This window comes from Pipistrellus kuhlii, unplaced genomic scaffold, assembly GCF_014108245.1.
Source record: "Pipistrellus kuhlii isolate mPipKuh1 unplaced genomic scaffold, mPipKuh1.p scaffold_m20_p_88, whole genome shotgun sequence".
NCBI classification, from domain to species: domain Eukaryota; kingdom Metazoa; phylum Chordata; class Mammalia; order Chiroptera; family Vespertilionidae; genus Pipistrellus; species Pipistrellus kuhlii.
The window spans coordinates 877,501-903,908 of NW_023425593.1; the positions used below are offsets into that span (position 1 = coordinate 877,501).

The 26,408-nt window shown below is 63.8% G+C and overlaps 1 protein-coding gene across 2 annotated transcripts in view; it reads left to right on the forward strand.

Annotated features, from left to right (window-relative positions):
* Positions 1 to 23,668, forward strand: part of FAM222A (family with sequence similarity 222 member A) — a 54,411-nt gene extending 30,743 nt beyond the window's left edge. Inside the window, exons 1-2 of one of the 2 annotated variants that reach the window (XM_036426010.2) lie at positions 2,555 to 2,707; positions 21,408 to 23,668. In XM_036426010.2, the coding sequence (XP_036281903.1) occupies positions 2,626 to 2,707; positions 21,408 to 22,633 (1,308 nt within the window). In that variant the 5' untranslated portion in view covers positions 2,555 to 2,625 and the 3' untranslated portion in view covers positions 22,634 to 23,668. Of the gene's footprint in view, positions 1 to 2,554; positions 2,708 to 21,407 lie in introns of those variants that run through there. The other variant, XM_045577312.1, reaches the window with a different exon arrangement.
* Positions 23,669 to 26,408: the final 2,740 nt, after the last annotated feature.

Genomic DNA, 26,408 nt, shown 5'->3' on the forward strand with positions numbered 1-26,408 from the left:
GTGTCTGTGTGTCTCTGTGTGTGTCTCTGTGTGTCTCTGTGTGTGTCTGTGTGTGAGTGTGTGTGTCTGTGTCTGTGTGTTTGTGTGTCTCTGAGTGTGTGTGTGTGTGTGTGTGTGTGTCTGTGTGTGTGTGTGTGTCTGTGTCTATGTGTGTGTGTCTCTGTGTATGTCTCTGTGTGTGTCTGCGTGTGTCTGTGTGTGTGTCTCTGTGTGTGTCTGTGTGTGTGTCTGCATGTGTCTGTGTGTGTGGTGTATGTGTGTCTGTGTGAATGTGTGTGTGTGTGTCTGTGTATGAGTGTGTGGTGTATGTGTGTCTGTGTGAGTGTGTGTGTCTGTGTATGAGTGTGTGGTGTGTGTGTCTGTGTGTGTGTGCCTCTGTGTGTGTCTGTGTGTGTGAGTGTGTGTGTGTGTGGTGTGTGTGTGTCTGTGTGTCTGTGTGTGTCTGTGTCTGTGTGTGTGTCTCTGTGTGAGTGTTTGTGAGTGTGTCTGTGTGTGTGTGTGGGTCTGTGTCTCTGTGTGTGGTGTGTGTGTATGTCTCTGTGTGTGTGTGAGTGTGTCTGTGTATGGTGTGTGTATGTGTGTCTCTGTGTGGTGTGTGTGTGTGTGTCTCTGTGTGTCTGTGTGGTGTGTGTTGTGTGTCTCTGTGTGTGGTGTGTGTGTGTGTGTGTTTGGTGTATGTGTGTCTCTGTGTGTGTCTCTGTGTGTGGTGTGTGTGTGTGTGTCTCTGTGTGTGGTGTGTGTGTGTGTCTGTGTGTGTGTTGGGGGTAGGAGCTGGTGGGGACAGGGTGGGGGCTGGCTGGACGTCCGGGGCCCGGGTTCAGCTCCCGCTGGGAAGAGGAAGGAGGGCCTGGCAGGGGCCTCCCCGCCTGTGTCGTTCCGCAGGGACTGGGTTCTAGGAAAGGGTTTTGTGGAGAAAAGACGTGTTTCCACGTGGACGCCGGGCGAGCCGCCCGTGGAGCCCGCCCTGACCCTGTGGGGGCGCTGCTCAGGGCGCGGGGCTCCGTGGGTCTGAGGCTGAGGCCCCGCTCGCGTGGGTGCGCTCTGGGCAGGACAGGGTGTCCCTGGAGGAGGGGTGCGCTCTGGGCAGGGCGGGGGCAGGTCCTGGAGGAGGGGGTGCACTCTGGGCAGGGCGGGGGCAGGTCCTGGAGGAGGGGTGCGCTCTGGGCAGGGCGGGGGCAGGTCCTGGAGGAGGGGGTCGCTCTGGGCAGGGCGGGGGCAGGTCCTGGAGGAGGGGTCGCTCTGGGCAGGGCGGGGTGTCCCTGGAGGAGGGGTCGCTCTGGGCAGGGCGGGGTGTCCCGGGAGGAGGGGTGCGCTCTGGGCAGGGCGGGGGCAGGTCCTGGAGGAGGGGTCGCTCTGGGCAGGGCTGGGGCAGGTCCTGGAGGAGGGGTCGCTCTGGGCAGGGCGGGGGCAGGTCCTGGAGGAGGGGTGTGCTCTGGGCAGGGCGGGGTGTCCCTGGAGGAGGGGTCGCTCTGGGCAGGGCGGGGTGTCCCTGGAGGAGGGGTGCGCTCTGGGCAGGGCTGGGGCAGGTCCTGGAGGAGGGGTGCGCTCTGGGCAGGGCGGGGTGTCCCTGGAGGAGGGGTTGCTCTGGGCAGGGCGGGGTGTCCCTGGAGGAGGGGTCGCTCTGGGCAGGGCGGGGTGTCCCTGGAGGAGGGGTTGCTCTGGGCAGGGCGGGGTGTCCCTGGAGGAGGGGTGCGCTCTGGGCAGGGCGGGGTGTCCCTGGAGGAGGGGTGGGCTCTGGGCAGGGCGGGGTGTCCCTGGAGGAGGGGTGCGCTCTGGGCAGGGCGGGGGCAGGTCCTGGAGGAGGGGTGCGCTCTGGGCAGGGCGGGGGCAGGTCCTGGAGGAGGGGTCGCTCTGGGCAGGACAGGGTGTCCCTGGAGGAGGGGTGCGCTCTGGGCAGGGCGGGGGCAGGTCCTGGAGGAGGGGTGTGCTCTGGGCAGGGCTGGGGCAGGTCCTGGAGGAGGGGTCGCTCTGGGCAGGGCGGGGGCAGGTCCTGGAGGAGGGGTGCACTCTGGGCAGGGCAGGGGCAGGTCCTGGAGGAGGGGTGCACTCTGGGCAGGGCAGGGGCAGGTCCTGGAGGAGGGGTGGGCTCTGGGCAGGGCGGGGTGTCCCTGGAGGAGGGGTCGCTCTGGGCAGGGCGGGGGCAGGTCCTGGAGGAGGGTTGTGCTCTGGGCAGGGCGGGGGCAGGTCCTGGAGGAGGGGTGCGCTCTGGGCAGGACGGGGTGTCCCTGGAGGAGGGGTCGCTCTGGGCAGGGCGGGGGCAGGTCCTGGAGGAGGGGTGTGTTCTGGGCAGGGCGGGGGCAGGTCCTGGAGGAGGGGTCGCTCTGGGCAGGGCGGGGTGTCCCTGGAGGAGGGGTGCACCCTGGGCAGGGCGGGGGCAGGTCTGCTCCATCCCTCAGGGACTGGCCCCTTCCCTTCCTGTGGGCCCAGGAGCCTCCTGCTGCTGGAGGAGGGTCTGCTGTGTCCGGTTCTGCGGGGGGGGGCAGGCGGGGCATGGGAGGCTGTGGGCAGCGACCCCAGCTGAGGGGGGAGGGGGGGCCTGCGGGCCTGGAGCAGTGTGTGACCCCCTCCCCTCCCTTCTCACAGGCCCCTCCACAGAGCGCACCGCACCGCGGGCCCAGCTCAGCCATGCTGGCCTGTCTGCAGAGGACCCAGAACCCCCCGGGCCAGCGCCTGGCCTGCCCGAGCAAGAGCCTGGAGCTGCGCAAGTGTGAGTGGCACCGCGCCCGGCCCCCTCCACGCCCCTGCCCTCCTCCACGCCCCTGCCCTCCGCGCCCCTGCCCTCCGCGCCCCTGCCCTCCGCGCCTCTGCCCTCCGCCTCTGCCTGCTCTGCCCCCCTCCGCGCCCCTGCCCCCCTCCGCGCCCCTGCCCTCCGCCTCTGCCTGCTCTGCCCTCCTCCACGCCCCTGCCCTCCGCGCCCCTGCCCTCCGCGCCTCTGCCCTCCGCCTCTGCCTGCTCTGCCCCCCTCCGCGCCCCTGCCCTCCTCCACGCCCCTGCCCTCCGCCCCTGCCTGCTCTGCCCCCCTCCACGCCCCTGCCCTCCGCCTCTGCCTGCTCTGCCCCCCTCCGCGCCCCTGCCCTCCGCCTCTGCCTGCTCTGCCCCCCTCCACGCCCTGCCCTCCTCCGCGCCCCTGCCCTCCTCCGCGCCCCTGCCCTCCGCCTCTGCCTGCTCTGCCCCCCTCCGCGCCCCTGCCCTCCGCGCCCCTGCCCTCCGCCTCTGCCTGCTCTGTCCCCCTCCGCGCCCCTGCCCTCCGCGCCCCTGCCCTCCGCCTCTGCCTGCTATGCCCCCCTCCGCGCCCTGCCCTCTGCCTCTGCCTGCTCTGCCCCCCTCCGCGCCCTGCCCTCTGCCTCTGCCTGCTCTGCCCACCTCCGCACCCCTGCCCTCCGCACCCCTGCCCTCCGCCTCTGCCTGCTCTGCCCACCAAGCCCACGGGCTTCGTTTCTGTGTGGGCGCGGCCTCTGCAGGCAGTTGCCGGGTGGGGATGCCACCCTCAGCCCAGCCTGCCCCCTCCTTGAGCCTGTCTTGAACTCCGTGTCCCGCGGGCCATGCTGCCCCCTGGGGCCCTCCCGGCAGTGGCACCCACTCCTCCCGTCCGGCCAGCTCCCGCGGGGTGTGGCCACTTCCCCTCGGCCTTCTCTGGCCACTGCCAGCGCCGCGGCCCAATCCCAGCCCCTCCTGTGCCGCCCCGTGTGCCATGGCTGTCGCCACCGTCACGGCCCTGCTTCGCAGGAACCGGGATGAGTGGTCCTGGGCGGCCGCCGCCCGGCTGCTGTGCCCGGAGGGCGTGTCCGCTCAGGGCCTGCGCTGGCATCTGTCCTCCGCTATGCTGGCCGCCCTCAGCTTGGGTGTTTTGTTTTAATTTTGAAGAATTTGGAAACATTTAAAAACGGGGAGATTTGAATAAAAATATGGACTTCTGGTGTCTCTTGGGGGGGAAAAGAGGATCCAGTGAGAGGCCTGTGTTCCCGGACAGGGCTGTGGGCCAGAACTGACCTGCTGCCTCTTAAAGGGGACACGTCTCCAGTTCACCACAGTCCCTGCCCCTCCCTGTCGCCTCTCCGAGGGCCCAGGCTCAGCCCAGCGCACTGTGCTCACACTGTTGCTTCCTTCTTGTTCAAGACGTGTTTACCTTCAGCGCATACATTCCTAGGGTCCAGTATTCAAAAGGGATGAAGGGATACACGGACCAAAACCTTCCTTCCCTCACTGCCCGCCACCCCCTGCCGGAGGCAGCCAGTGTTGTCAGCTTCCCGTGTGTGCCTCCGAGAGCTGTGCTGTGCACGTCCCAGCACACGCGTGTGCACACGCATACGTCACACACTGACCTGGCCCTCGCTTTTCCACCCGGCGACACAGGCTGCATGTCAGCAGTCAGAGCGTCCTCGTCCCTTTGCCGCTCAAGGACGGTCCCCCCTTACCTGGCCCGTCGCCTCAGAGAGCGGGGCCCGGCCGCGGCCGTAAGCGTGCAGCGATGAAGAATGCGTGTGGGCCCCGGGGTGTGGCTACAGGACACGTTTCCGGAAGTGGAGGTGCTGGGTCAGAGGCGTGCGTTTGTGATGGGGCTGTCTGTCTCTGTGTGTTTCTGTGGTCCGTCTTCCCAGTCAGGTTGTCCTGTTGTCGTTGCCGTGGGCCTCTGTCTGTCCCACGAATTGCAGGTGTTTCCCCCGATCTGTCATCTGCCTTTGATTGTACCAGGAGGAATTTTCCTTGCGGAGTGAAATTTGTCGTCCTTTCCTCTATTCCCACAGCCTTTGGATGTTGTCTCAGACTTAGAACATCCTTCCGTGTGGGACATTGGAGGGTCTCTGTTCTGAAAGCCGCTCCCCCTGGGTTTCTTCCAGTATTTTTATGGTTTAATTTTTTAAACGTGTGACGTCTGATTGTTTCGTCATTCCTCTGGCGGAAAGTTTGAGATGTGGATCCAAAGTGAGTCCGTGTCGGTGCAGCACTGTTCTAATTATTGCAGTGTTATCAGACATTTCCAATGTTTTAGCGTCTCCGTTGGCATGTAATTCACATACCGCACCATCCCCCCATCTACAGTGCACACGGTAGGGGTTTTTAGAATGTTTCAGTCCATTTTAGAGCGATTTGTCACTTCAAGAAACCCCGTCTTGACCAGGAGCAGCCACTCCCTGCCCCTCCCCCCTCCCTTCTCTGTAGCCCCCTTCGGGCTTTCACAGGAGGGAATCTGCGATGGCGGCCGTTGGGGACCGGCTTCCTTCGCTGAGCAGAATGTGCGAGGGGCCGCCATGGCGTGGCCGGAGTGTAAGGCACACTCACCTGCTGATGCTATTCCTCGTTACTCTCCCCCCCTCCCTCCACTCGGGACTTCCGGGCTGTTTGTTCCCTGTGTTTATTTCTGTCTGAGCCACGGAGTCAGGTTATCTAGGCGAGAACAATAATCCTATCTGTGTTCTTCCTGGGACTGCGCTGCACTTGGAAATCAGTGCAGGCAGAGATGGCGGCGTCTCTCCCTCAGGGCAGGGCCTGTCCCTTTCGGAGTGTCCCACTCCTGTGCATCCCTCGGGCATGATTTAATATTTGCTTCCTTTAGATCCCACACATTCTTTTAGTTTATTTCTGGACAGGTAACCTTTTTTTGTGGAGTCTTTTCTTTCAAAAATAGAGGTTATTTGTATAAAAGCTGTTGACTCTTTGTAATGGGTTTTCAATTTAGTCTCAGTTTTTCCAGTGATACTATTGTATCACTTGCAAATGATACTTTTACTTCCTACTTTGGAAGTTTTATTCCTTAATTTCTTTGTCTTGTATAGTAGGGTTGGCTACTGACCCTGGTACAATGAAAAATAGAAATGGTCAAACACGTTCTTGCTTAGTCCCATTTCTCATTAAAAAATGAGAAGCTGCCAAAACCCATGTGGCTCAATGGATAGAGCGTCGGCCTGCGTACTGAGAGGTCCCAGGTTCGATTCCGGTCAAGGGCATGTACCTTGGTTGCGGGCACATCCCCAGAAGGGGGTGTGCAGGAGGCAGCTGGTCGATGTTCCTCTCTCATCGATGTTTCTAGCTCTCTATCCTTTTCCCTTTCTCTCTGTAAAAAAATCAATGAAATATATTTTAAAACATGAGATGTGGCATAATCACAAATCCAGGAAGTAATATTTAAAAAAGAAAAATGAGAAGCTTCTGCCAAAACCGGTTTGGCTCTGTGGATAGAGTGTTGGCCTGCGGACTGAAAGGTCCCATGTTCGATTCCGATCAAGGGCATGTACTTTGGTTGCAGGCACATCCCCAGTAGAGGGTGTACAAGAGGCAGCTGATCGATGATTCCCTCTTATCGATGTTTCTAACTCTCTATCCCTCTCTCTTCCTCTCTGTAAAAAATCAATAAAATACATTTTTTTTTTTAAATGAGAAGCTTCTAAGATTTCTCCACTCGCACAATGCTAGATTGGGGCAGATACCATGTTCAATATGTGTCCATCTATTCTTGTTTTATTAAGAATGCTAAAAGTCAAGAATGGAAGTTGAAGTTTGCCAAATCTATGAAGATGATCACATGGGTATTTCCTGTGATCAATCAATATGTATAATGATATAGATTTCTTCATATCGAGCCATCCTTGCATTCTAGTTGAATCCCACTTGCCTACGGTGCATATTTCTTTTTAATATTCTACTCGGAGCTTGGACTAGCTCTCTTGCTTAGGAGTTTCCCTCAGTGTCATCAGTGAGAGTGGTCTTCAGTTCGAGCAGTTTGGGTTGGGCTTTGCTGTCAGTGTTACACTCGTTCATAAACAGAATGAAGGCTTCCCTCTTTCTCTAGCTTTGTAGCAGTCCAACTAGAAATGGATGCTCTGTCCTTAACAGATCGGCTGCTCTCCCATTACACAGTCTTGGCTCATGCATTTATTTTGGGTGGGTGGATAGCTCTTTGGTAATGTTCTCTGGTTCTTCTGTAATAATTTATGTTTTAATTGTTCTGTTTATTGAATGAGTTTGATAAATTATATTCCTCTAGAAAAGTATTCGTTTTACCCAGGTCTTCACATTTATTTGCATGAAGCTGGGCAAAATAATTTACAATTCCTTTAAAACAATTAACTCACCCTTTATCTCTTAAACTTGTGTATTTTGTGCCCTTTTTCTTTCTTTTCTTTTTTCTGATTAGGTTAGTTAGCAAATGAGGTTATTGCCTGCTTGTCCCAAAGAGCCATATTTAGGATTTATTAGTAATCACCCTTTTCTGGTTTCCAATTCATCAATTTATGCATTTATCTTTATTAAAATCTTCCTACTTTCCTTGTTTTTAATTTATTTAGAAGCTTAAATCTTTATACTGATAACAAGGAAAAATTAAGGCTCTGGATGCTCTGCACACTGCTTTAGCTACCGTCTATGGGTTCTAATGTGTAGTCTTTGCTCCGTGTATTTTATAATTTGGGTTTGATTTCTTCTTTGACCTGAGGCTCAGTTGAGTTCCATTTTTCCACCCAGATAGTAGGTGCTTTTGTGTTTTTTTGTTTTAGTTTTATTGCATTACTAGAGCCGGTGCATGAAAATTCGCAGTCGGGGACTCCTTGGGGGATGTCCACCTGCCGCCTTCGGCCCAGTCCCCAGGGGATTGGGCCCGAGCTGGCAGTCATACATCCCTCCGGCAGCCCGCGAGACCCCAGGAGATGTCCACCTGCTGGCTTAGGCCCGCTCCGCTTGGGCCTGCTCCTGGTCGGACATCCCTAGCACTGCCGAGGAGGCAGGATAGGGTCCCGCCACCACCACTGCGCTCACAGCCGTCAGCCAGCTTCTGGCTGAGCAGAGCTCCCCGTGGCAGCGCTCGGACCACCAGGGGCAGCTCCTGCGTTGAGCATCTGCCCCCTGGCGGTCAGTGCACATCATAACCATCAGTCATTCCTGGTTGTTCCACCATTAGGGTCAGTTTGCATATTACCCTTTTATTATATGGGATCATCATATAGGATGATCAAAGTTTTCTTTGCAGTATACTCTATGGTCATTTTTTGTGAGTTTTTACACTTTATGGGGAAAAGAAGATGTGGTCTGTTCTCAGGATTCAGAGTCTGGTGTGTACCAATTATATCCACCCCATTACTTATGTTAGTAAGGTCTTCGGTGCCCTTAGTTACTGTCACGGAGAGAGAAATGAATTAGATGCCCACCGCTAATGTGTTCCAGTCTGTTTCTCCTTGTGGCGCCCACAGCTTCGGCCTGATGAATGGCGAGCCGGTGTGATTTAGCACGTGGCTGTTAATACCTTAAACCTTCACAGGGACTTGCCGTCTTCCTTTACTGTGTGTAATGCCTTGGGGGCAGGTCCAGTTCCATCTGTTCAGAGAGCAGCCTCTGCTCTTTTCATTCACGTTTTTCTTGAAACCGGGACCGGTCCTTTTATTTCAGCCTTTCTGAATTACTTCGCTTAGCTGTGACTCATACGCTACAGAGCTGGATTACGCTTTGTGTGGGATTCCATCTGATGCCTTTAACATTTTTTGGGGAGCTTAGCCCATTTACATGTATATATTTTGGTCTGACAGATACCTCATCGTAGTTCGTTTTGTGCTGTGCTGTCATTGCTCTCAGAAGTCTCTCCCTGAGTGACCTGTGTGCCCGGCTCTATCCTGGGCCCCCAGAATCCCGGGGAAGGCTGTGTTTCTGTCCTGGCGGTGTAACTTCAAATGATACCCTGACTTTCCGTTTCTTTGGAACAGTATCTATTACTTTCCCGAAGGTGAATAAAATGTTGAAATTAATGTGCAGTCGATGCTTGAACAACACAGGTTTGAAGTATTGATACATTGATCCACTTACATGTGGATTTTTTTTTAAATAAATATGTACAGTCCCATAAATGTATTTTCTCATCCTTATGATTTCCTTAGTAACATGTTCTTTCTCTAGCTTGCTTTGTTGTGGAAATACAATATGGAATGTATATAATATGCAAAATACATATCGATCAACTATTAATATTATCGGTAAGGCTTCTGGTCAGCAGCCGGCTATTGATAGTTAGGTTTTGGGGGAGTCAACAGTTTTATGTGGATTTTTGACTGTGTATGGGAGGGTCGGGACCCCTAACTCCTATGTTGTTCAAGGGTCAACTGTATTTTCTTTTCCCTTCTACCTTTCGCCCTCCATTACCTGACGGCACGTTAAGTGATGGCCTCTGACCCCAGCCGTTAACCAAGCGGCACCTGTGTGCTTACACGCCTGTCCCTTCTGTCACGAGGGACGCCGTTCCTCGTTCCTGAGCTTGTAACGTTAGCATCTGCCACAGCACCACAGCCGCTCAGTCTGCCTCGGGGGAAGCAGGTCCGTGCTCACCACCGGCTCCTCTGCCTCAGTCTCCCTTCCCGTTGAGCCCGCGGCTCAGGCCTCGCGCACGGCAGGCACTCCCGGAGCCGCGGCCTGCGGGGCGCCCGTCTGCCGCCTTCCTGCTCCGGGGAGGGTCTCTGCGGCCTGCGCTGGACGCTGCCCTGGAGCAGCTGAGCCTGACTTTCCTCCTTCAGCCTCACTGTGACCGCTGCCTCTCTCACGCCGTCCTTCCCCGGCCGGGCCGGGACGGACACACGTCTGGTTCCCGGCACAGGCCGCGCCCTCTGACAGACAGATCCTCTCTCCCCCTTGGGGCCAGGCCAGCAGCCGCTGTCTCTGCCGTCCCCCTCCTCCCTCCTCCGAGGGAGCCTTTCTAAGTGCTCATTCCGTTCGCTGCCTTTCCTTCCCCGCCGTGCCTCTTGCTTCAGCATTGAGGCTTCCTTCGGCGCCTGCAGGTCCGCTCTGTGGCTCTGCGTCTCAGCCTGCATTTCCCTCACAGTGAACATTCCACCTAATCGCTCTCTCCCCACGGAAGTGCTTTGCCCACCACTGCCTCACTGATCCGCCGCCTCTCCTCGCTCTTCTGTGTGTTCTCACCGGGCGGGCCCTGTGCTGCCCGCCGATGAGCTGTCTCCGGAGGAGGGGTCCCCCCAGCCCAGCCCTCCCAGCCCAGCCCCCCCCCCAGCCCGGGGTCCCCCCAGCCCAGCGTCCCCTCAGCCCGGGGTCCCCCAGCCCAGCGCCCCCCCAGCCCGGGGTCCCCCCAGCCCAGCGCCCCCCCAGCCCAGCGCCCCCCCAGCCCGGGGTCCCCCCAGCCCAGCGCCCCCCTAGCCCGGGGTCCCCCCAGCCCAGCGCCCTCCCAGCCCAGCGCCCCCCCAGCCCAGCACCCCCCCAGCCCGGGGTCCCCCCAGCCCAGCGCCCCCCCAGCCCGGGGTACCCCAGCCCAGCGCCCCCCAGCCCAGCGCCCCCCAGCCCAGCGCCCCCCCAGCCCGGGGTCCCCCTAGCCCTGCACCCCCCAGCCCAGCGCCCCCCCACCCCGGGGTCCCCCCCAGCCCAGCACCCCCCAGCCCAGCACCCCCCAGCCCAGCGCCCCCCAGCCCAGCGCCCCCCCAGCCCGGGGTCCCCCCCAGCCCAGCACCCCCCAGCGGACTCAGAAAAGCAGGTCCCGCCTGTGTGGTGACTGTGGTCTCAGCGCTCTCCTTTGCTCTCTGGAACCCCGTGGGCAGCTCTGCCAGCGGGCGCACCCCTAGTTTTACTGCTGCAAAGACAGGGTGCAGGTTCTGGACGCCAGGGCATCCCTCACGTTTGGGAAGTGCGGTGCTGGCTCTGAAATCTCCGGCCTCGGCACTTCCCTCGCTTCCTCCCTGGGACCTCCACTGGGCATCCTCCTCTGCTTGTTGTTCGTTTGCTCAGGGGGTAGCTGTCTCCTGTCAGTGTCGGAATTGGTGTTCTCTCTCAGGAAGAGAGGGGTTGTGCTGTCAGGAAGAGGGTGTAGAGAACTAGCTGCCTCACCAAACAGAACAATGGCAGGTAACCTGGGGGCCTTCAGCTCCAGGAAACGTGTTTTCCACGCACACACACACACACATGCACGCACGCACGCACACACACATGCACGCACGCCCCCAGCTGTTCACGAAGGGCGGAGGGTCCAGGGGTTGAGGATTAACAACCTCACACAGTTCACTCCTGTGGCCTCCAGGGGGCGCAGTCATGGCCGGTTATGAAGTTAAGTCCTTCACAGCCCAGAGTGCTGTCCATGCACCGGGTCCCCAGCACAGCACTCACAGTAAACACAGCTCCTCCCCAGCACAGCAGTGTCCGCAGCTTCTCAGGCGCCTGCAGCCCTGGCCCGGCAATAAATATTTTTTACATAAACACCCTCACCCTGTGCTCCCAGCTCCTGCCAGTTTCCTCCCCAAAACTCCCCGATCTTCAGATTGCTCCCCGCCTGACGGGAAGGCGCCTCACCCTCCTCACTCTCCTCACCCAGCACAGGCAGAGCAGGAACAGTGCACCTCCCCGTCGGTCAGTGGACACCAAGGCTGTTTGTCCCTTGCTGTGCGGACCGTGTTGTAATGAACATGTGTGTGTGTGTGTGTGTGTGTGTCTGTGTGTGTGTGTGTGTGTGTCTGTGCAAAAATCCCCCCAGAATGGACCTGCGAGCTCACAGGACCTGGCACTTTGACCCTTGATGCCACTGCCCCGCTGCCAGGGCCTTGCCCTCTGCTGGAGGCAGGGACGGGCATGCTGACCTGGCGGCCTAACAGGGGGGCCAGCGGGGGGCCCGCTTCCCCTGCCGTCCCTGCACTTGTCGGCCAGGCACTGACTTGGTCTGTGGAGCTCACAGGAGGGTGGCAGGGAGGGGGGCAGCACTGAGCCAGGGGCCCTGCGCCAGGCCAGCCGCACAGCGGGCGGAGGTCCCTGCCCTTCCCCCTGGCAGTCAGGCCCAGGTCTCGGGACCGGGCCAGGTGGGCCAGCGTGTGGGGCCTGGGTTCCTCCTGCTGAAGGCCAAGGGTCAGACCAGATGGACTAAGAGGCCGTCCAGCTCTGACCGTCTGTGTGACAATGTCAGAAGCCCAGGGACGGGAGGCCCACTCCTCCGCGGCCTCTGACATGGGGCCAGAGCAGCCTAACCGCTCAGGCTGCACAGGAACGGCCACCACAGAGCAAACCGGAAACGGCCGCAGCTCTCCGAGGGTCCGAGGCAGGCAGGCAGAGGAGGGCAGGGCCAGGGCGGCTCTGTGGCCAGGAGGGTGGGTCATGGCCAGTCCCAGGTGGTGGGAGAAAGTGATCTGGGAAGGCAGAAAGGAGAAATGATGTCGGAGGAGGGAAGGTGTCCTCCCCCCCCCCCCCTCTCCATCTCAGGCCTCGGGTCTTTCTTTCTAATGGTGCGTATCTTTTTTTATTATTTTATTGGTTTTTTACAAAGAGGAAAGGAGAGGGATGGAGAGCTAGAAACACTGATGAGAGAGAAACCTTAATCAGCTGCCTCTTGCACACCCCCTGCTGGGGATGTACCCGCAACCAAGGAACATGCCCTTGACCGGAATCGAACCTGGAACCTTTCAATCCGCAGGCCGACGCTCTATCCACTGAGCCAAACCGGTCCTGGCAGGTCTTTACTCCCAGCTGCCGGCGTCCCAGGGTTCTACCCCGGACGGCTGCTCAGGACCCGCTAACAAGTACTGTACCTTCTCATCACCGTATTGATTCGTAAACTCGGAGTCCTGTCCTGAGCTGCTAGAAGTACAGGCTGTGCAGAGCTTCAGAGAGGCACGTGGGGGCGGCTGATACTCGGGGACCTGCCATCAAGCAGGGGGCGCTGAGGCCACCGCCCCAGGACCCTCTGCCACCCCTCGTGTGAGCCACGCCACCTCTGCACCGCCGGCCGCGCCTCTGTGGGTGAGGGCAGGGTGCCGCTCTGCCCTCCCCCCCCACCCCAGCCTCCAGGCACAGGCTCTGAGACCACAGGGGTCCGGGGGTCAAATCCTGGCTGTGCCCTGCATGGGCCATGGGCATGGTCTCAGGCAAATGGGTAACTGGCCATCTCGGGCCTGGTGTGGACTCGAACACTCTGCCCTCAGCCCCCACCCCCAGGTGGTGGGAGACCCCTTCCCACACCCGTACCCACAGGGGACTAGAGCTTCCCGGCCCCTCACCCCGAGCAGCTCCCCACAGCGACCCTGACCCCGAGCTTGGCCCTGACAGGCTGCAGCTGCTGCCGTGAGCGTTCCTGCAGGTGCAGCAGCTTCTACTCGCACTAATAAAATACGGAAGAAACAAAGCTATTTAAAACCCCAATAGCATTAAAAACAAACCTCTGGTCAGGCAGCAGATGCAATTATGAAGCCGGGGTGAGGGCAGGCCTGGCCCTGCCAGGCGGACGCCAGGGGAGGACAGGGGAGGGGACAGAGGGCGGAGACGCAGGGCAGGGCCGGTGGCCTCAGCCCCTCCCCACGAACAGACAGATGGGCGGTTAGCAAACCAGGCGGCTCCCTCGTCGCTACGGCGTCCAGCCACAGCCCGCCTCAGGCCGCCCGCGGGGGGTGACGTCCGAGGGTGACAGAGACCCCGTCACTGCCTCCACCCACCCTGCAGGGCCCTGGCCGCTCAGTAAGGCAGGGAACAGAAATTCCAAGTCACACGGATCTGCAAGAAGTAAAACTAGCTGCATGGAAACCCCCGAGAGAATATGAATTCAGCAAGATCGCAAAGATAAGATCCACGTATGCGCTAACCTGTCTTCCTGCATCGTCACATGCCCAGCCTTCCCTTCCGACAGGCGTCCTCCCCGCTCTCACCACTCTGCCCCTTAGGGGAAACTGAGGCCAGGGAACTGGGTCCCTTCCCTGAGGCCCAGCTGGTACCTGGGTCCACACCTGGCTCTGATATCCAAGACCCTCGGGCTGCCCCAGAGCTAGTGGGCTGGGGCTGGGGCAGATGGCGTGGTGGGCAGCCCCTGCCCCTTGTCCTCCCGGAGGCCAGAGAGCAGCTGCCCCGCCTGGCCCAGCACCGGCCTCGCCTCTAGGTGGCCTCGTTAGGGATTCTCCGGGCACCACAGCTGATTAGTGGCCCGTTAATGAGGAGGCCAGGCCCTGTGCCCAGGGGTACCCCTCCCCCTCCACACAGGCCACACCCACTGTGACTTCCTGAGCCTTAGAGGAGGAGACAGGCCTGTTTGGCTCAGTGGATAGAGCATCAGCCTGTGGACTCAAGGATCCTGGGTTAGATTCTCGTCAAGGGCACAGGCCTGGGTTGTGGGCTCAGTCCCCAGTAGGGGATGTGCAGGAGGCAGCCACTCAATGATTCCTTCTCATCACTGATGTTTCTCTTTCTCCCTCTCCCTTCCTCTCTGAAATCAATAAAAATACATTTTAAAAAAAAAAGGAGGCAGTAGGTAAAGCTGAGAAAGCAGGACAAATGGCATCTGCTGAACGCCTGCTCTGGCCAGCACACTTTTCTTCTCCCCATTTCTTAACCCCGTTCACAGCCCAAATGTGGGTAACAGCCTCTCCAGGGGGGTGCCCAGCGGGTCAGGGGGACCAGGGGTGCCCAGCGGGTCGGGGGGGACCAGGGGGTGCCCAGCGGGTCGGGGGGGACCAGGGGGTGCCCAGTGTGGCGGGGGGGACCAGGGGATGCCCAGCGGGTCAGGGGGACCAGGGGGTGCCCAGCGGGTCGGGGGGGACCAGGGGGTGCCCAGCCGGTCGGGGGGGACCAGGGGATGCCCAGCGGGTCAGGGGGACCAGGGGGTGCCCAGCAGGTCAGGGGGACCAGGGGGTGTCCAGCGGGTCGGGGGGGACCAGAGGGTGCCCAGCGGGTCGGGGGGGACCAGGGGGTGCCCAGCGGGTCGGGGGGGACCAGGGGGTGCCCAGCAGGTCGGGGGGGACCAGGGGGTGCCCAGCGGGTCGGGGGGGACCAGTGGGTGCCCAGCGGGTCGGGGGGGACCAGGGGGTGCCCAGCGGGTCGGGGGGACCAGGAGGGTGCCCAGCGTTCAGCAGCACAGTAACCGAGGGATGAGGTGCACCCATGGCAGATGCCTGGGTTCCCACAGAGATCAGTGTGGGGACCAGGAATTCTGGGCTGGCGTCGGGCCCCACCCACCGCCTCCGCCTGCCCCGTGAGCAGGTACCACAGGGCTCACCGTGCAGTCTCCCCCCCTTCCCTTACAGCTGGGAGGCCGGGTCCCCTTCCCCCGGGCCAGGTCACCCACGGCTCCGGGCCATGCTGGGCGTGGCCGCTGCAGCCCCGTCCCGGCTGCTCCCCTCTGGGCTCCACGGCAGAGCGCCCCCTGCACCCGCCGCCCCTCAGCCTCCTGCAGGCGGGAGCCAGGCCCGCTCCTGTCTGCCTGCAGCAGCATCAGCGCTCACCAAAGGGCTGCTGCTTACTGGCTTCCTCCCTCGTCAGTGACCCGCCCGCTGACCCCCCTGCGGAAGGAAGGCCCTGACAGTAACTTAAGGAGTGGTGACCGGCCGCTCCCGCCAGCCATTCACGTTTCCCACCGAGCTCAGGTGGGGCCGCGGCGGGCGGAGCGGCAGGGTGCCCGGGCACAGGGCGGGCGCCTGAGGGGTTTCTGCACGCGGAGCCCAGTGACCCTCTGGGAGGCCTTGGAGCAGGGCGTCCGCGGGACTCCGTGCCGTCTCACGAGTCAGCTCTGGGCGGCAGGGCACGCCCTCCTGCCCCCTCAGTCCATGCCCAATCTGTCCTCCAGGGGGCAGCAACATCCTGGGAACTTGCATTTGCAGCCCCTGATTGATACCCTGTTCCTTGAATGTCCAACCTCCTCCTGACACCCAGGGCCCACCTTCCAAGGATGTCACAGAGGCTGCAGGAGGGCACGCAGAGGGAGCTGTGGGCGGGAGGAGGGGGCACAGGGAGGGAGTTCTGGGCAGGAGGAGGGGGCACAGGGAGGAGCTGTGGGCAGGAGGAGGGGGCACAGGGAGGAGCTGTGGGCAGGAGGAGGAGGCACAGGGAGGAGCTGTGGGCAGGAGGAGGGGGCACAGGGAGGAGCTGTGGGCAGGAGGAGGGGGCACAGGGAGGAGCTGTGGGCAGGAGGAGGGGGCAGAGAGAGGAGCTGTGGGCAGGAGGAGGGGGCACAGGGAGGAGCTGTGGGCAGGAGGAGGGGGCACAGGGAGGAGCTGTGGGAAGGAGGAGGAGGCACAGGGAGGGAGCTGTGGGCAGGAGGAGGCACAGGGAGGAGCTGTGGGCAGGAGGAGGAGGCACAGGGAGGAGCTGTGGGCAGGAGGAGGGGGCAGAGAGGGCAGGAGGAGGGGGCACAGGGAGGAGCTGTGGGCAGGAGGAGGGGGCACAGGGAGGGAGTTCTGGGCAGGAGGAGGGGGCACAGGGAGGAGCTGTGGGCAGGAGAGGAGCAGGCACAAGGGGTGCAGAGGGAGGGCCGAGCAGGTGGCTGGGGTGTGAATGCACCCTGAGCAGCTTCGAGTTCACTCAGACCAGCTCCTGGGAAGGTGGCAGAGAGGCCGGGAGCCTGAGGTGCGGGCACAGAGGCCTGCCTGGCCCAGGACAGCGCTGCCAGGAGGCCAGGAACCCAGCGGGTGTGGGGAGGGAGGCTTTGGAAGGCAGCTCCCTGGCCGCCTCCGGGGGACCTCCCACACTAACTGTGCCGGTGCCACAGCCTCTGGTCATTCCACGGCTCCCTGTGCGCCTGCCCCATGGTGGCGGGGTCATGGCAGTGAGCGAGCAGCCCAGGGAGCCCACGTCGAGGCCAGCGGCGAGGGGGAGGGGGACAGCCCACGCAGTCAGATTCAGGGCCTGCGGGGACGAAGCCCAGGCCGTGGAACTGGGGGGTCCCCTCGCCATGGGGCCCCTCCCCTGCCTGCCGTCACCCCACGAGCTCTGCCCCCTCTCACCATGGCTTGGAGCAGGGGTCCTCAAACTTTTTAAAGTGGGGGCCAGATCACGGTCCCTCAGAGAGCTGGAGGGCCGGACTATATGAACTACTAATTCCTACTGTAACACCTCGGCTGCGCTCACTGCCCAAAAAACCTGGCGGGCCGGATCAGACTCCTCTGCGGGCCCCATGTGGCCCGCGGGCCGTAGTTTGAAGATGCCTGGCTTGGAGCTTCCGCGCACAGCTGGCTCTGCTGCACCGTCACTGAGGCCTCGTCCTGTGCCGCTGCATTTGCCAAAACGGGCTGCACCGTGACCCTGAGCACAGGTGGCCGGCCGCCTCCGGCCCCAGCCACGGCCTGCGCTCTGGAGGGAAAGGCTGTGTGAGCCGCCAGGGCCCAGGAGCACCTGTGCAGCAGGGCCACACGGCGGCCAGGTGTGAGGCGGGGACCCCGTGACCTGAGGGCCCCCTGCAGTCTCCCTCCCAGGACCCCGAGGAGCACTGCCAGGCAGGACGGGCTCAGGCGCCAGCTGGCATCGCCAGGACAGAGCAGGAGCCAGGCCAGCAGCTGCCTGCCCGCCTGGCCTCTGAGGGGTCACCTGTCTCTCTGAGCCTCAAGGCTGGTTAAGATCGTCCTCCTCTTTGGCTCCGTGGACAGGACATCGGTCTGCACACCGAAGGGCCGTGAGTTCAATTCCGGTCAAGGGCACAGACCTCGGTCACAGGCTCCTCCTGGTCAGGGCACATGCGGGAAGCAACCAATCGACGTGTCTCTCCGCCTCTTCCCTCTGACAACCAATGGGAAAGCCCCTCGGGGGAGGATTGACAGCCACCCCAGAAGTCCTCCTCCCGGGCTGTGGAAGGAGAGGGAGAGCTTTTGGAGTCTTCTGCTCCCGCGGGGGCCGCCTTGGCGCGGAGGGAGAGGCGGCAGACGTGGGAGGAGAGGACTCGGGAAGCAGACCAGGTCCAAACCCGGCTCTGCCCCAGGTCTGAGCTTCCATCCCCTCCTCCGAGAGGCGAGGGCGTGTTCGTTCCCTCTTGCTGGGCAGCAATGAACGGTGGTGCGGGGGCTCCCACGGCTTCTGTGTGCCGGGAGCCCAGCAGTGGCTTAGCTGGGAGCTCTGCTCCTCATCTCCCGCATCAGAGGCCGGCCGGAGCTGCGCCCATCCGAAAGCTTGACCCGGGCTGGAGGGCCGCTCCCAGGAAGGCTCCCAGGCTGGTGCAGGAGTCCGCCGCGGCAGCTGCCTCTCCCAGAGGGAGTGATCCGAGAGAGAATGAGCCCCGCCCCCGGGCCCCACACTCCTTCCCTTGTGGGGTGTAGAGGTCGGCCGCATTCGGAGTGGGAAGGGACCATAGAGGACATGGGGGTCTTGGAGCCCGCCTTCCCAGTGCCACAGCTTGTCTGCTTGCTCCTCTGGAATGGGGACCCTCCCACCTCAGAGCTGTCAGTGCTCCAGACAAGAGGGGCCCAGAAGAGCGGGGCCTCCTGCTCCCCCAAGGGCAGCCTCCGCTGTGCCCCCACCTTTGGTCCAGGAAGAGCCAGAGGGACCAGCCCCCGAGGAGCCCGCTGGGCCCTCCTTCCAATGAGCGGGAGCTGGAACAGCACTCCTTCCCCGCCCCTTCCGCTTGGTTTAAACACCTAATTTATTCCATCCATTAGATAGATTTTGTAGATTTAATCATTTTCACAGTTGGTGGCTCATTGGATACTCAAGATAAACTCCAAATGGAAGTATAATGGTGAGGACAAATGAGTTTTCACACCACAATGGCAGAAACTTGCTTGGGCAGAGAGTTTAAGAGGCACAAAAATACATACAGATATAATTTTTCCCCGGCAGCTGCTTTTGCTGACTATAGTAGGTTACCACAGTTAATTTCACCAGTTTTGTTCATCTGTAAAATTGCATAAAAGTGACATTTTTGTGCTCATTATAGCAACTGCTGATTTATGGCTGGAAAGCAGAGCTGGCCCCTTCCGCAGGCCCCTCCGAGCGGTGCTAAGTGCCCATGAAATTGCTTGTATAATGTAGTTTAAGTCCAACCCCAGAGAAGATCCCCGCCCGCCGGCCAAGTGACATTTCCATTCTCCACACCGAGCTGACTTTAGGCACTTAGGTGGGGGCTGCCCCTGGGGTCCGGACGGGGCCCCTGGCCACTCCGCCTGTCTGGCCAGGTCAGGCCCGAGGTACGAGCACACTGCTCCAGCCTCCTCCGGCGCCGCCCGCCTCTCCCCTTCCTACTGCCTGGCCCTCCCCTACCCTCCCTGCTGCCCGCCTCTCCTCTCCCTGCTGCCCGCCTCTCCCCTCCTCTCCCATCCCCTCCCCTCCCTGCTGCCCGCCTCTCCCCTCTTCTCCCATCCCCTCCCCTCCCTGCTGCCTGCCTCTCCCCTCCCCTCTCCTTCCCTCCCCTCCCTGTTGCTCACCTCTCCTCTCCCCTACCCTCCTCTCCCATCCCCTCCCCTCCCTGCTGCCCGGCCCAGCAGGCCCCATCCTTGCACCGGGAAGGGGGGGCGGGGCAGAGTGGATGGCCTTCCTAACGTGCCAACCGCCCTGCGCTCCCTGCTGAGCCTCCCTGGCTGCCCGGGGCCGGGGCCAGCCTCCCCCGCACTGCTGGCCCTCGGGGCCCTGACAGTCTCTGTGGGGGCTGTGCTGTGCATCGCGGATGTTCAGCAGCCCCTCTCTCACCAGATACCAGTAGCGCCCCCTCGAGGTGTGACATGGAGTGCAGCTCTGGACCTCAGCAGCGAGCCCTGGGCAGGACGCTGTGAGAGCCGCTGCCCTCGGCGAGGAGGCCCTCTCTGTGCGGTTCAGCCCGAGCACGGCCTCTGCACACGGCTCTGGGCCTCTGCACACGGCTCTGGGCCTCTGCACACGGCTCTGGGCCTCTGCACACGGCTCTGGCTGCTGCCTCCGAATTACTGACAGTTCCCACTGGCATCTCCCTCCCTCGCACCCCTTTCACCACGGCCTGAACTGGGTGCCCTTTCTTCCAAAAGTCATCTCTGGCCCTAACCGGTTTAGCTCAGTGGATAGAGCGTCGGCCTGCGGACTGAAGGGTCCTGGGTTCGATTCCGGTCAAGGGCATGTACCTTGGTCGCAGGCACATCCTCAGTGGGGGGTGTGCAGGAGGCAGCTGATCAATGTTTTTCTCTCATCGATGTTTCTAGCTCCGTCCCTCTCCCTTCCTCTCTCTAAAAAATATAATATATATATAAAAGATATATATAGATATAGATTTTTTTTTTTAAGGCACTTCTGGAGCCCAGCTGGGTTGGCTCCCCAGCGCCCCCACTGCCGGCTTCCCAGCAGAGCATGCGTTTGCCCACATTGGCTGTGGGCCCGGAGGGGCCGTGGTGAGGCTGTGGGAGGGCAGCCACAGCGCCAGGCCCACCTGCGCCAGGCCCGCCCCTCCCTCTCCCGGAAGGCCTGGCGCAGGCCCGGGAAGGATGACGCAGACGCGGAGAGCACCCGCTTCTGCTAACTGCACTGCCAGCGACTTGTCAAACCTCACAGCCTCTGGGAGGCAGTGTCAGCAGCACACCCATTTTACAGATGTGGAAACTGAGGTGCCGGGTGGCGAAGGCCCCTCCTGAGTCCCCCGGGAGGCACTGGTGGTCCTGGGGGCGCGCACAGGACAGGAAGGCAGTTTGCCTCTGAAACCTTGTAGGGTCTCCCCCGTCCCCCAAGGGCCCGGACAGGTCCCCATCTCCCAGCACCTGCTGTGCGCCTCCCCAGCTGCTGGGCCCCTTGCTACAATCCAGGTCACCCTGCAGACCTGGCACCCATTCCACAGGTGAGAAAACTGAGGCTCAGCTTTGCAAGCGACTTGCACAGGCCACACAGCCCTACAGCCAGGCCAGCCAGCTCCCAAGCCCGGGCAGGGTCTTTCCGTCGCCCTGGGGCAGGCCCCTGCCTCAGACAGGGCCCTGGCAGCACTGAGGAGTGTCTTGGGACGGGGAGAGGCTCTGGGTGGGAGAAGGGGTCGGCCCACTGCGACCTGCCTCCCCGTGGTGGGCCGGTTGTGCCCGCGGCCCACACAGCACAGTCCACAGACACGGCGGCGGCTTCGCAGGATGGGGCTGGGCAGCCAGGGCGCTGTCCCTCACGCCCGCTGACTGGACAGGACCTGGGGCGCCAGGTGCATGCCCGCAGCGGCCCCCTCCCGCCAGGCCTGCTCACAGACCAGTGCCCGAACCCCCGTTTGCCGGGTGAGGAAAGGGGGAGCAGGCGTGCGCACCCACAGGCTCCGTAACCAAGTCAGCACCAAGCGCGTGGGCGTGGACTCCTGGGCTCTGCCGGTGGCATGTGCCTGGCAGGCTCCTGGGCAAACTGGGGGGCCTTTTCTCCTAAAGCTGAGCATTTGCCTCCCCATGTCCCAGCGGCTCTGTCAGGGGCACGATCCCTACAGAACTCGCTGATCACACAGGCCAGCCCGAGGGCCACCGAGTCAGCCCCGACCTGCGGGCACAATGCCAGTGCCGCCCGCACCACCTCACCAGGAGCACCAGGTGCTGGTCCTCAGTGAGCAGACGGGAGGCCCGCCGACCAGGCAGGCTGGCGGCTGGGAGGGGCCAGGCCTTCGGGACACTGGCCACTCCCTACCCCCGGCCCCAGGCATGGTCACAGGAGGAGTCTGACTCCTTCTCTTACACTCCATGGAGCTTACCAGCACAGGGGAAGGAGGGGCGGTGGGCGTGGGGGCGGCTCCAGGCCTCCCATGTCACTGCTCAGTGCTCACTGTGCTTCCCTCTCCTCCGGTCCCCCAGGCGAGACGGCGGCCAGCTCCATGCATTCCTCCCGCTACCCGAGCCCGGCCGAGCTGGACGCCTATGCCGAGAAGGTGGCCAACAGCCCGCTGTCCATCAAGATCTTCCCCACCACCATCCGCGTGCCGCAGCACAAGCACCTGGGCCGCACCGTCAACGGCTACGACACGTGCGGCCAGCGCCACGGCCCCTACCCGCCGCCCGCCGGCTACCAGGGCCTGCTGGCCGTGGTCAAGGCCGCCGTCTCCTCCGCCGCCGCGCCCGCCGCGCCCGTCAAGGGCGTGCTCAAGAGCGCCGAGGGCAAGCGGACCAAGCTGTCGCCGGCCGCTGTGCAGGTGGGCGTCGCGCCCTACCCGGCGCCCAGCACTCTGGGGCCCCTGGCCTACCCCAAGCCCCCCGAGGCGCCCGCCCCGCCGCCCGGCCTGCCCGCGGCCGCCGCCGCCATCCCCCTGCCCGGCCGCGGGCAGGCCCTGCCGCCCTCCAGCCTGCCCTCCATCCACAGCATCCTCTACCAGCTCAACCAGCAGTGCCAGGCCCCGGGCGCGGCCCCCGTCGCCTGCCAGGCCGCGGCCGTGCCCCAGCCCAGCCCGGCCAAGCACGGCCTGGTGCCCAGCTTCCCCGGCCTGGCCTACTCGGCCGCCGGCCTGCCCGACTGCCGCAGAGGCGCCGAGCTGGGCCCGGGGAGCGCGGCCTTGACCTTGGCCGGAGCCGCCAAGCCGGCGCGGTGCGTGGACGGCAGCCTGGACTACCTGCTGTGGCCGCAGAAGCCGCCCCCGCCGCCCCCGCCCCCGCGGGCCTTCAGCGGCAAGTCCCCGGAGGCGTGTGCGGGGCGGGCGTACGCGCGGCCGGGCGGGTCCCCGCTCACCCGCGGCGTGGGGCTGCCCGGCCTCGCCGTGGGCCAGTACCTCGCGGCGCCCTGGAACAGCACGCTGGTGACGCCCACCAGCGACGGCTACAACCCGGCGGGGGCCGGGGCGGAGCGGGGCCCCGGGGGCGCCCGGGAGCTGGGGGCGCCGCCCGCCGAGGCCCTCCCGGGCCTGCCCAGCAGGGGCGCCTGCGGCTCGGCCGCCCTGAGCAGCAGCCTGCAGTCGCTGGAGTATCTCATCAAGGACCTGCGGCCGCCCTGCATCAAGGAGCAGATGCTGGGCAAGGGCTACGAGACGGTGGCGGTGCCCCGGCTGCTCGACCACCAGCACGCCCACATCCGCCTGCCCGTCTACAGATAAGGCCCGCCCGGCGGCGCGGACGGACGGACGGACGGACGGACAGGGCGCCGGCGGGAGGCGGGCGAGGACAGCGGCCGAAGCGCAGGGGCCCCGGGTGCCGCCGGGAAGCCGGGCTGGCCGCTCCGGGCCCGTGGAGGTCTGGCAGGTGACCTGGCTCACCGAGGCCCCGCCGCCCACATCTGCGGCCCCCCAGCACGGGGAGGGCCAGGCAGAGGGCAGGGAGAGCCCACCTTCCCGCCGTGTTCCTCTAGCTCTCCGGAGAGGAGCTCGGGCCAGGGTGGGAGCAGGAAGACATGTGGGCTTAGGTCAGGGGGGCCCATAGCCCCCCGGGGTCAGACAGCCCCCACACCCCCCCCCGGGCACCTGGGGAAGCGGCAGAGGAGTCAGCGGTCCCGCAGGGCCCCCCACCAGCCAACCCAGGTGAATGCCACTCATGGGGGCTCCAGGGACCACCGGCCCCCCCCCCACCTTAGGCTCTCCTCCCCCCCCTCACTCCTTCCCAACACAGAGAAACCGCACCCCACCCCCTTCCCCACCCCGGCTCCCGCCCCTCCCTGCTCTCCGGGGCCCCCCGGGCTGCTGGCACAGCGTGGGCCGCACCAGCATCGCACAGGGCACCTCGTCTGGGGGACGCATCGCCCCCAGACGTGTGTCTGTGAGGGGACCTCCCTGAGCCTGAGGCGGGTGCCCCCCCATTCGCACAAGGGACTGCCCACCGTCCTCGGGGGCCTCTTGGGGAGCCGGGGCGGGAGCTGCTGGTTTTCACTGGGAGACCCCGGGCAGCTCCCTTCCTGCCGGAACCCCCAGAGCCCCCACACCATCCGGGCGAGGGAGGCGGCCGGCCCCCGGGCCCGCCCCCCACCGGCCCCTGGCCCCGGAAGCGGTACTGTATCTCTCCAAGGCCTGTCGAGCACTAAGTGCATTTACAAATCTCTGAGAATGTTTTTTATACGGAAATTGACCATTATATTCTACTGTGAGAAGTGCCGTCTGCACTGTATTGTTTTAAAAACGAAGAGGAAGGAGAAAAGGAAAAGGTGGCGTCTGCTGTGGATTGTTCTGCGCTTTCTCCTGCCCCTGGGAGTGGAGTGTGCCGCCGCCCCCACAGGCCAGGCCCCTGCCCCCCACGCCCGGCCCCGGGTGGACGTGGTCGATTGCCTTGTCCGCGTCAGCCACGTGGTCAGGCCCAGGTCCCTCCGCAGAGCAGCCGAGAAGCCCCCTGGGGCCGAGGCTCCTCCAGGAACCCTACGGAGGGGTCTGGACGGGGTCCCCACCCCGCACCCCGTCACTAAGTCCCTTCCCAGCTCTCCTCTGTGTCCTACATGGTCCCAGCTTCCACAGGGACACGTGTGGCTGGGACCGGCCAGCGTGGCTGGGCCGTGGCACCTCCCCAGGCAGCCCAGCACACCCGCCCCGCGCCCTGGTGCCTGGCGACCCCCCACCCGAGGGCTCGGCCTGTTTTAGCACTTCCTGTGCTGGGCATTTCACAGGCACGCGTCTCACTGGGCCCACCACCCCTAGAGGAAGACGCAGGCTCGGAGAGGGGAAGTGACCTGCCTGTGGTCACACAGCAGGTCTGCAGAAAGGGGGTTCGGACCCACAGCAAGGACTCCTCCTCACGTCCATCCTGCCTCGGCCAGCGGCCTGCAGCCGGCATCGGGGCAGAGGGGGCCTCCCCTCCTGGGGCTGCACCCCGTCAGCCCCCGGCCCATGGAGCTCCGCTGGGTGCCTGGCCGGTGAGGCCCTGGCAGAGGAGGGGGCAGAGGGAATGCCCAGGCCCGAGCCTGGCAGCACATGGAGGCTCCGAGAGGAAGGGGCCACGTTCGGGGGGACTCAGGACCTGAGTTGGGTCATGTCACCCCTACCAGGGAACGGGGTCCGCAGAGTGCTGGTGGGCAGGGCCAGGCCAGGCTGGGCTGGGTAAGGCCGGGATGGGCTGGGTAAGGCCGGGATGGGCTGGCTGGGCAGGGCCGAGCTGAGTAAGGCCGGGCTGGGCAGGGCTGGGTGGGCAGGGCCGGGCTGGGCTGGGCAGGGTAAGGCCGGGCTGGGCAGGGTAAGGCCGGGCTGGGCAGGGTAAGGCCGGGCTGGGCAGGGCCGGGTGGGCAGGGCCGAGCTGAGTAAGGCCGGGCTGGGCAGGGCCAGGTAGGCAGGGCCGGGCTGGGCAGGGCCGGGCTGGGCTGGGCAGGGTAAGGCCAGGGTGGGCAGGGCCAGGGTGGGCAGGGCTGGGCCAGGCTGGGCAGGGCCGGGCTGGGCTGGGCAGGGTAAGGCCGGGGTGGGCAGGGCCGAGCTGAGTAAGGCCGGACTGGGCAGGGCCAGGGTGGGCAGGGCCAGGGTGGGCAGGGCTGGGCTGGGCAGGGCCGGGCTGGGCAGGGTAAGGCCGGGCTGGGCAGGACTGGGTGGGCAGGGCCAGGTGGGCAGGGCCGGGCTGGGCTGGGCAGGGCCGGGTGGAGGCCACAGGAGGATAAAGGGATGTAACTGTGGCTGTCGGTGCTTTCTGACCTCACAACACCTCTCCCAGGTGTGAACTAAAACCACCCCCACCACCACCACCTCCCGTTAGGACACAGAAGGGGGGCACAGCTCTGCCATCAACCCCACACCCCATCAGGCTGCCTCCATCTTCAGACGTGGCCGAAGCCGCTGGGGCCCTCACAGGCCGGGCCCGGAGGACGCCAGCCCCCGCCTCTGCAGTGAGGCTGCGTCTGATCCTCTGTAGCTCTGAGCCGTCCCCTCCAGCCAGCCCAGACGGGATCCCAGGAGAAAAGCAGCCCCGGGGCCACCTCAGCACCCCATGGCCTCGGTGGCCCACCCAACTGGGATCGGGAGGAGGAGGAGGAGGAGAGGACAGACCGCCTCCAGGGGCCCTGAGGACTGCAGGTGGGCTGAGGCCCCGCCTCCCGTCCTGGAAACCTCGTTCTCTCTCTGCTGGCACCCAGGGTGGGGGGGGCCCAGGCCCAGCTGGGGTCCCGGCCGTCCTGGCAGAGGCCTGGGTGCTTGGCGGCGGGTTCCTTCTCCCTGGGACGGAGCCAGCCGATCCAAACGGCCCCAGCACCGCCCGCCCCGCCCTCACGCCGTCTGCCCTCTGAGTACCACACGGCGCAGTCGGTGAGCCTGCTGCCCGCCGCGGCCAGCAGCCAGTTCCCGCGGGCAGGGGCGCCGCTCAGCGCACAGCGAGTCCTCCCTGAGCCCCGGGTTCTGCAGCTTCCCACAAACCGGTGTCAGGAAGCCACTGTCACAGGCCCTGGTGCAAACGTACGCTCCTACCGCCTCCCCGGCCCTGACCCAGCTGGCACGTCCCTGACCCGGACCACCCGCGGGGGGCGGGCACGGCGCGTGCCTTAACAGGTGCCAGCGGCGCGGAGGGCGAGGGGCCGGCGGGCAGTCCAGCTCACAGCCGGGGGGGCGGAGGGGCGGGGGGGGGGGGGGGCAGAGGGCAGTCCAGCTCACAGCCAGGGGGGCGGGGGGGCGGGGGGGGGGCGGAGGGCGAGGGGCCGGAGGGCAGTCCAGCTCACAGCCAGGGGGGCGGGGGGGCGGGGGGGGGGGCGGAGGGCGAGGGGCCGGAGGGCAGTCCAGCTCACAGCCAGGGGGGCGGGGGGGCGGGGGGGCGGGGGGGGGCGGAGGGCAGTCCAGCTCACAGCCAGGGGGCCGGGGGGGGGGGGGCGGGGGGGCAGAGGGCGAGGGTCGGAGGGCAGTCCAGCTCACAGCCAGGGGGCCGGGGGGGGGGGGCGGAGGGCGAGGGGCCGGAGGGCAGTCCAGCTCACAGCCAGGGGGGCGG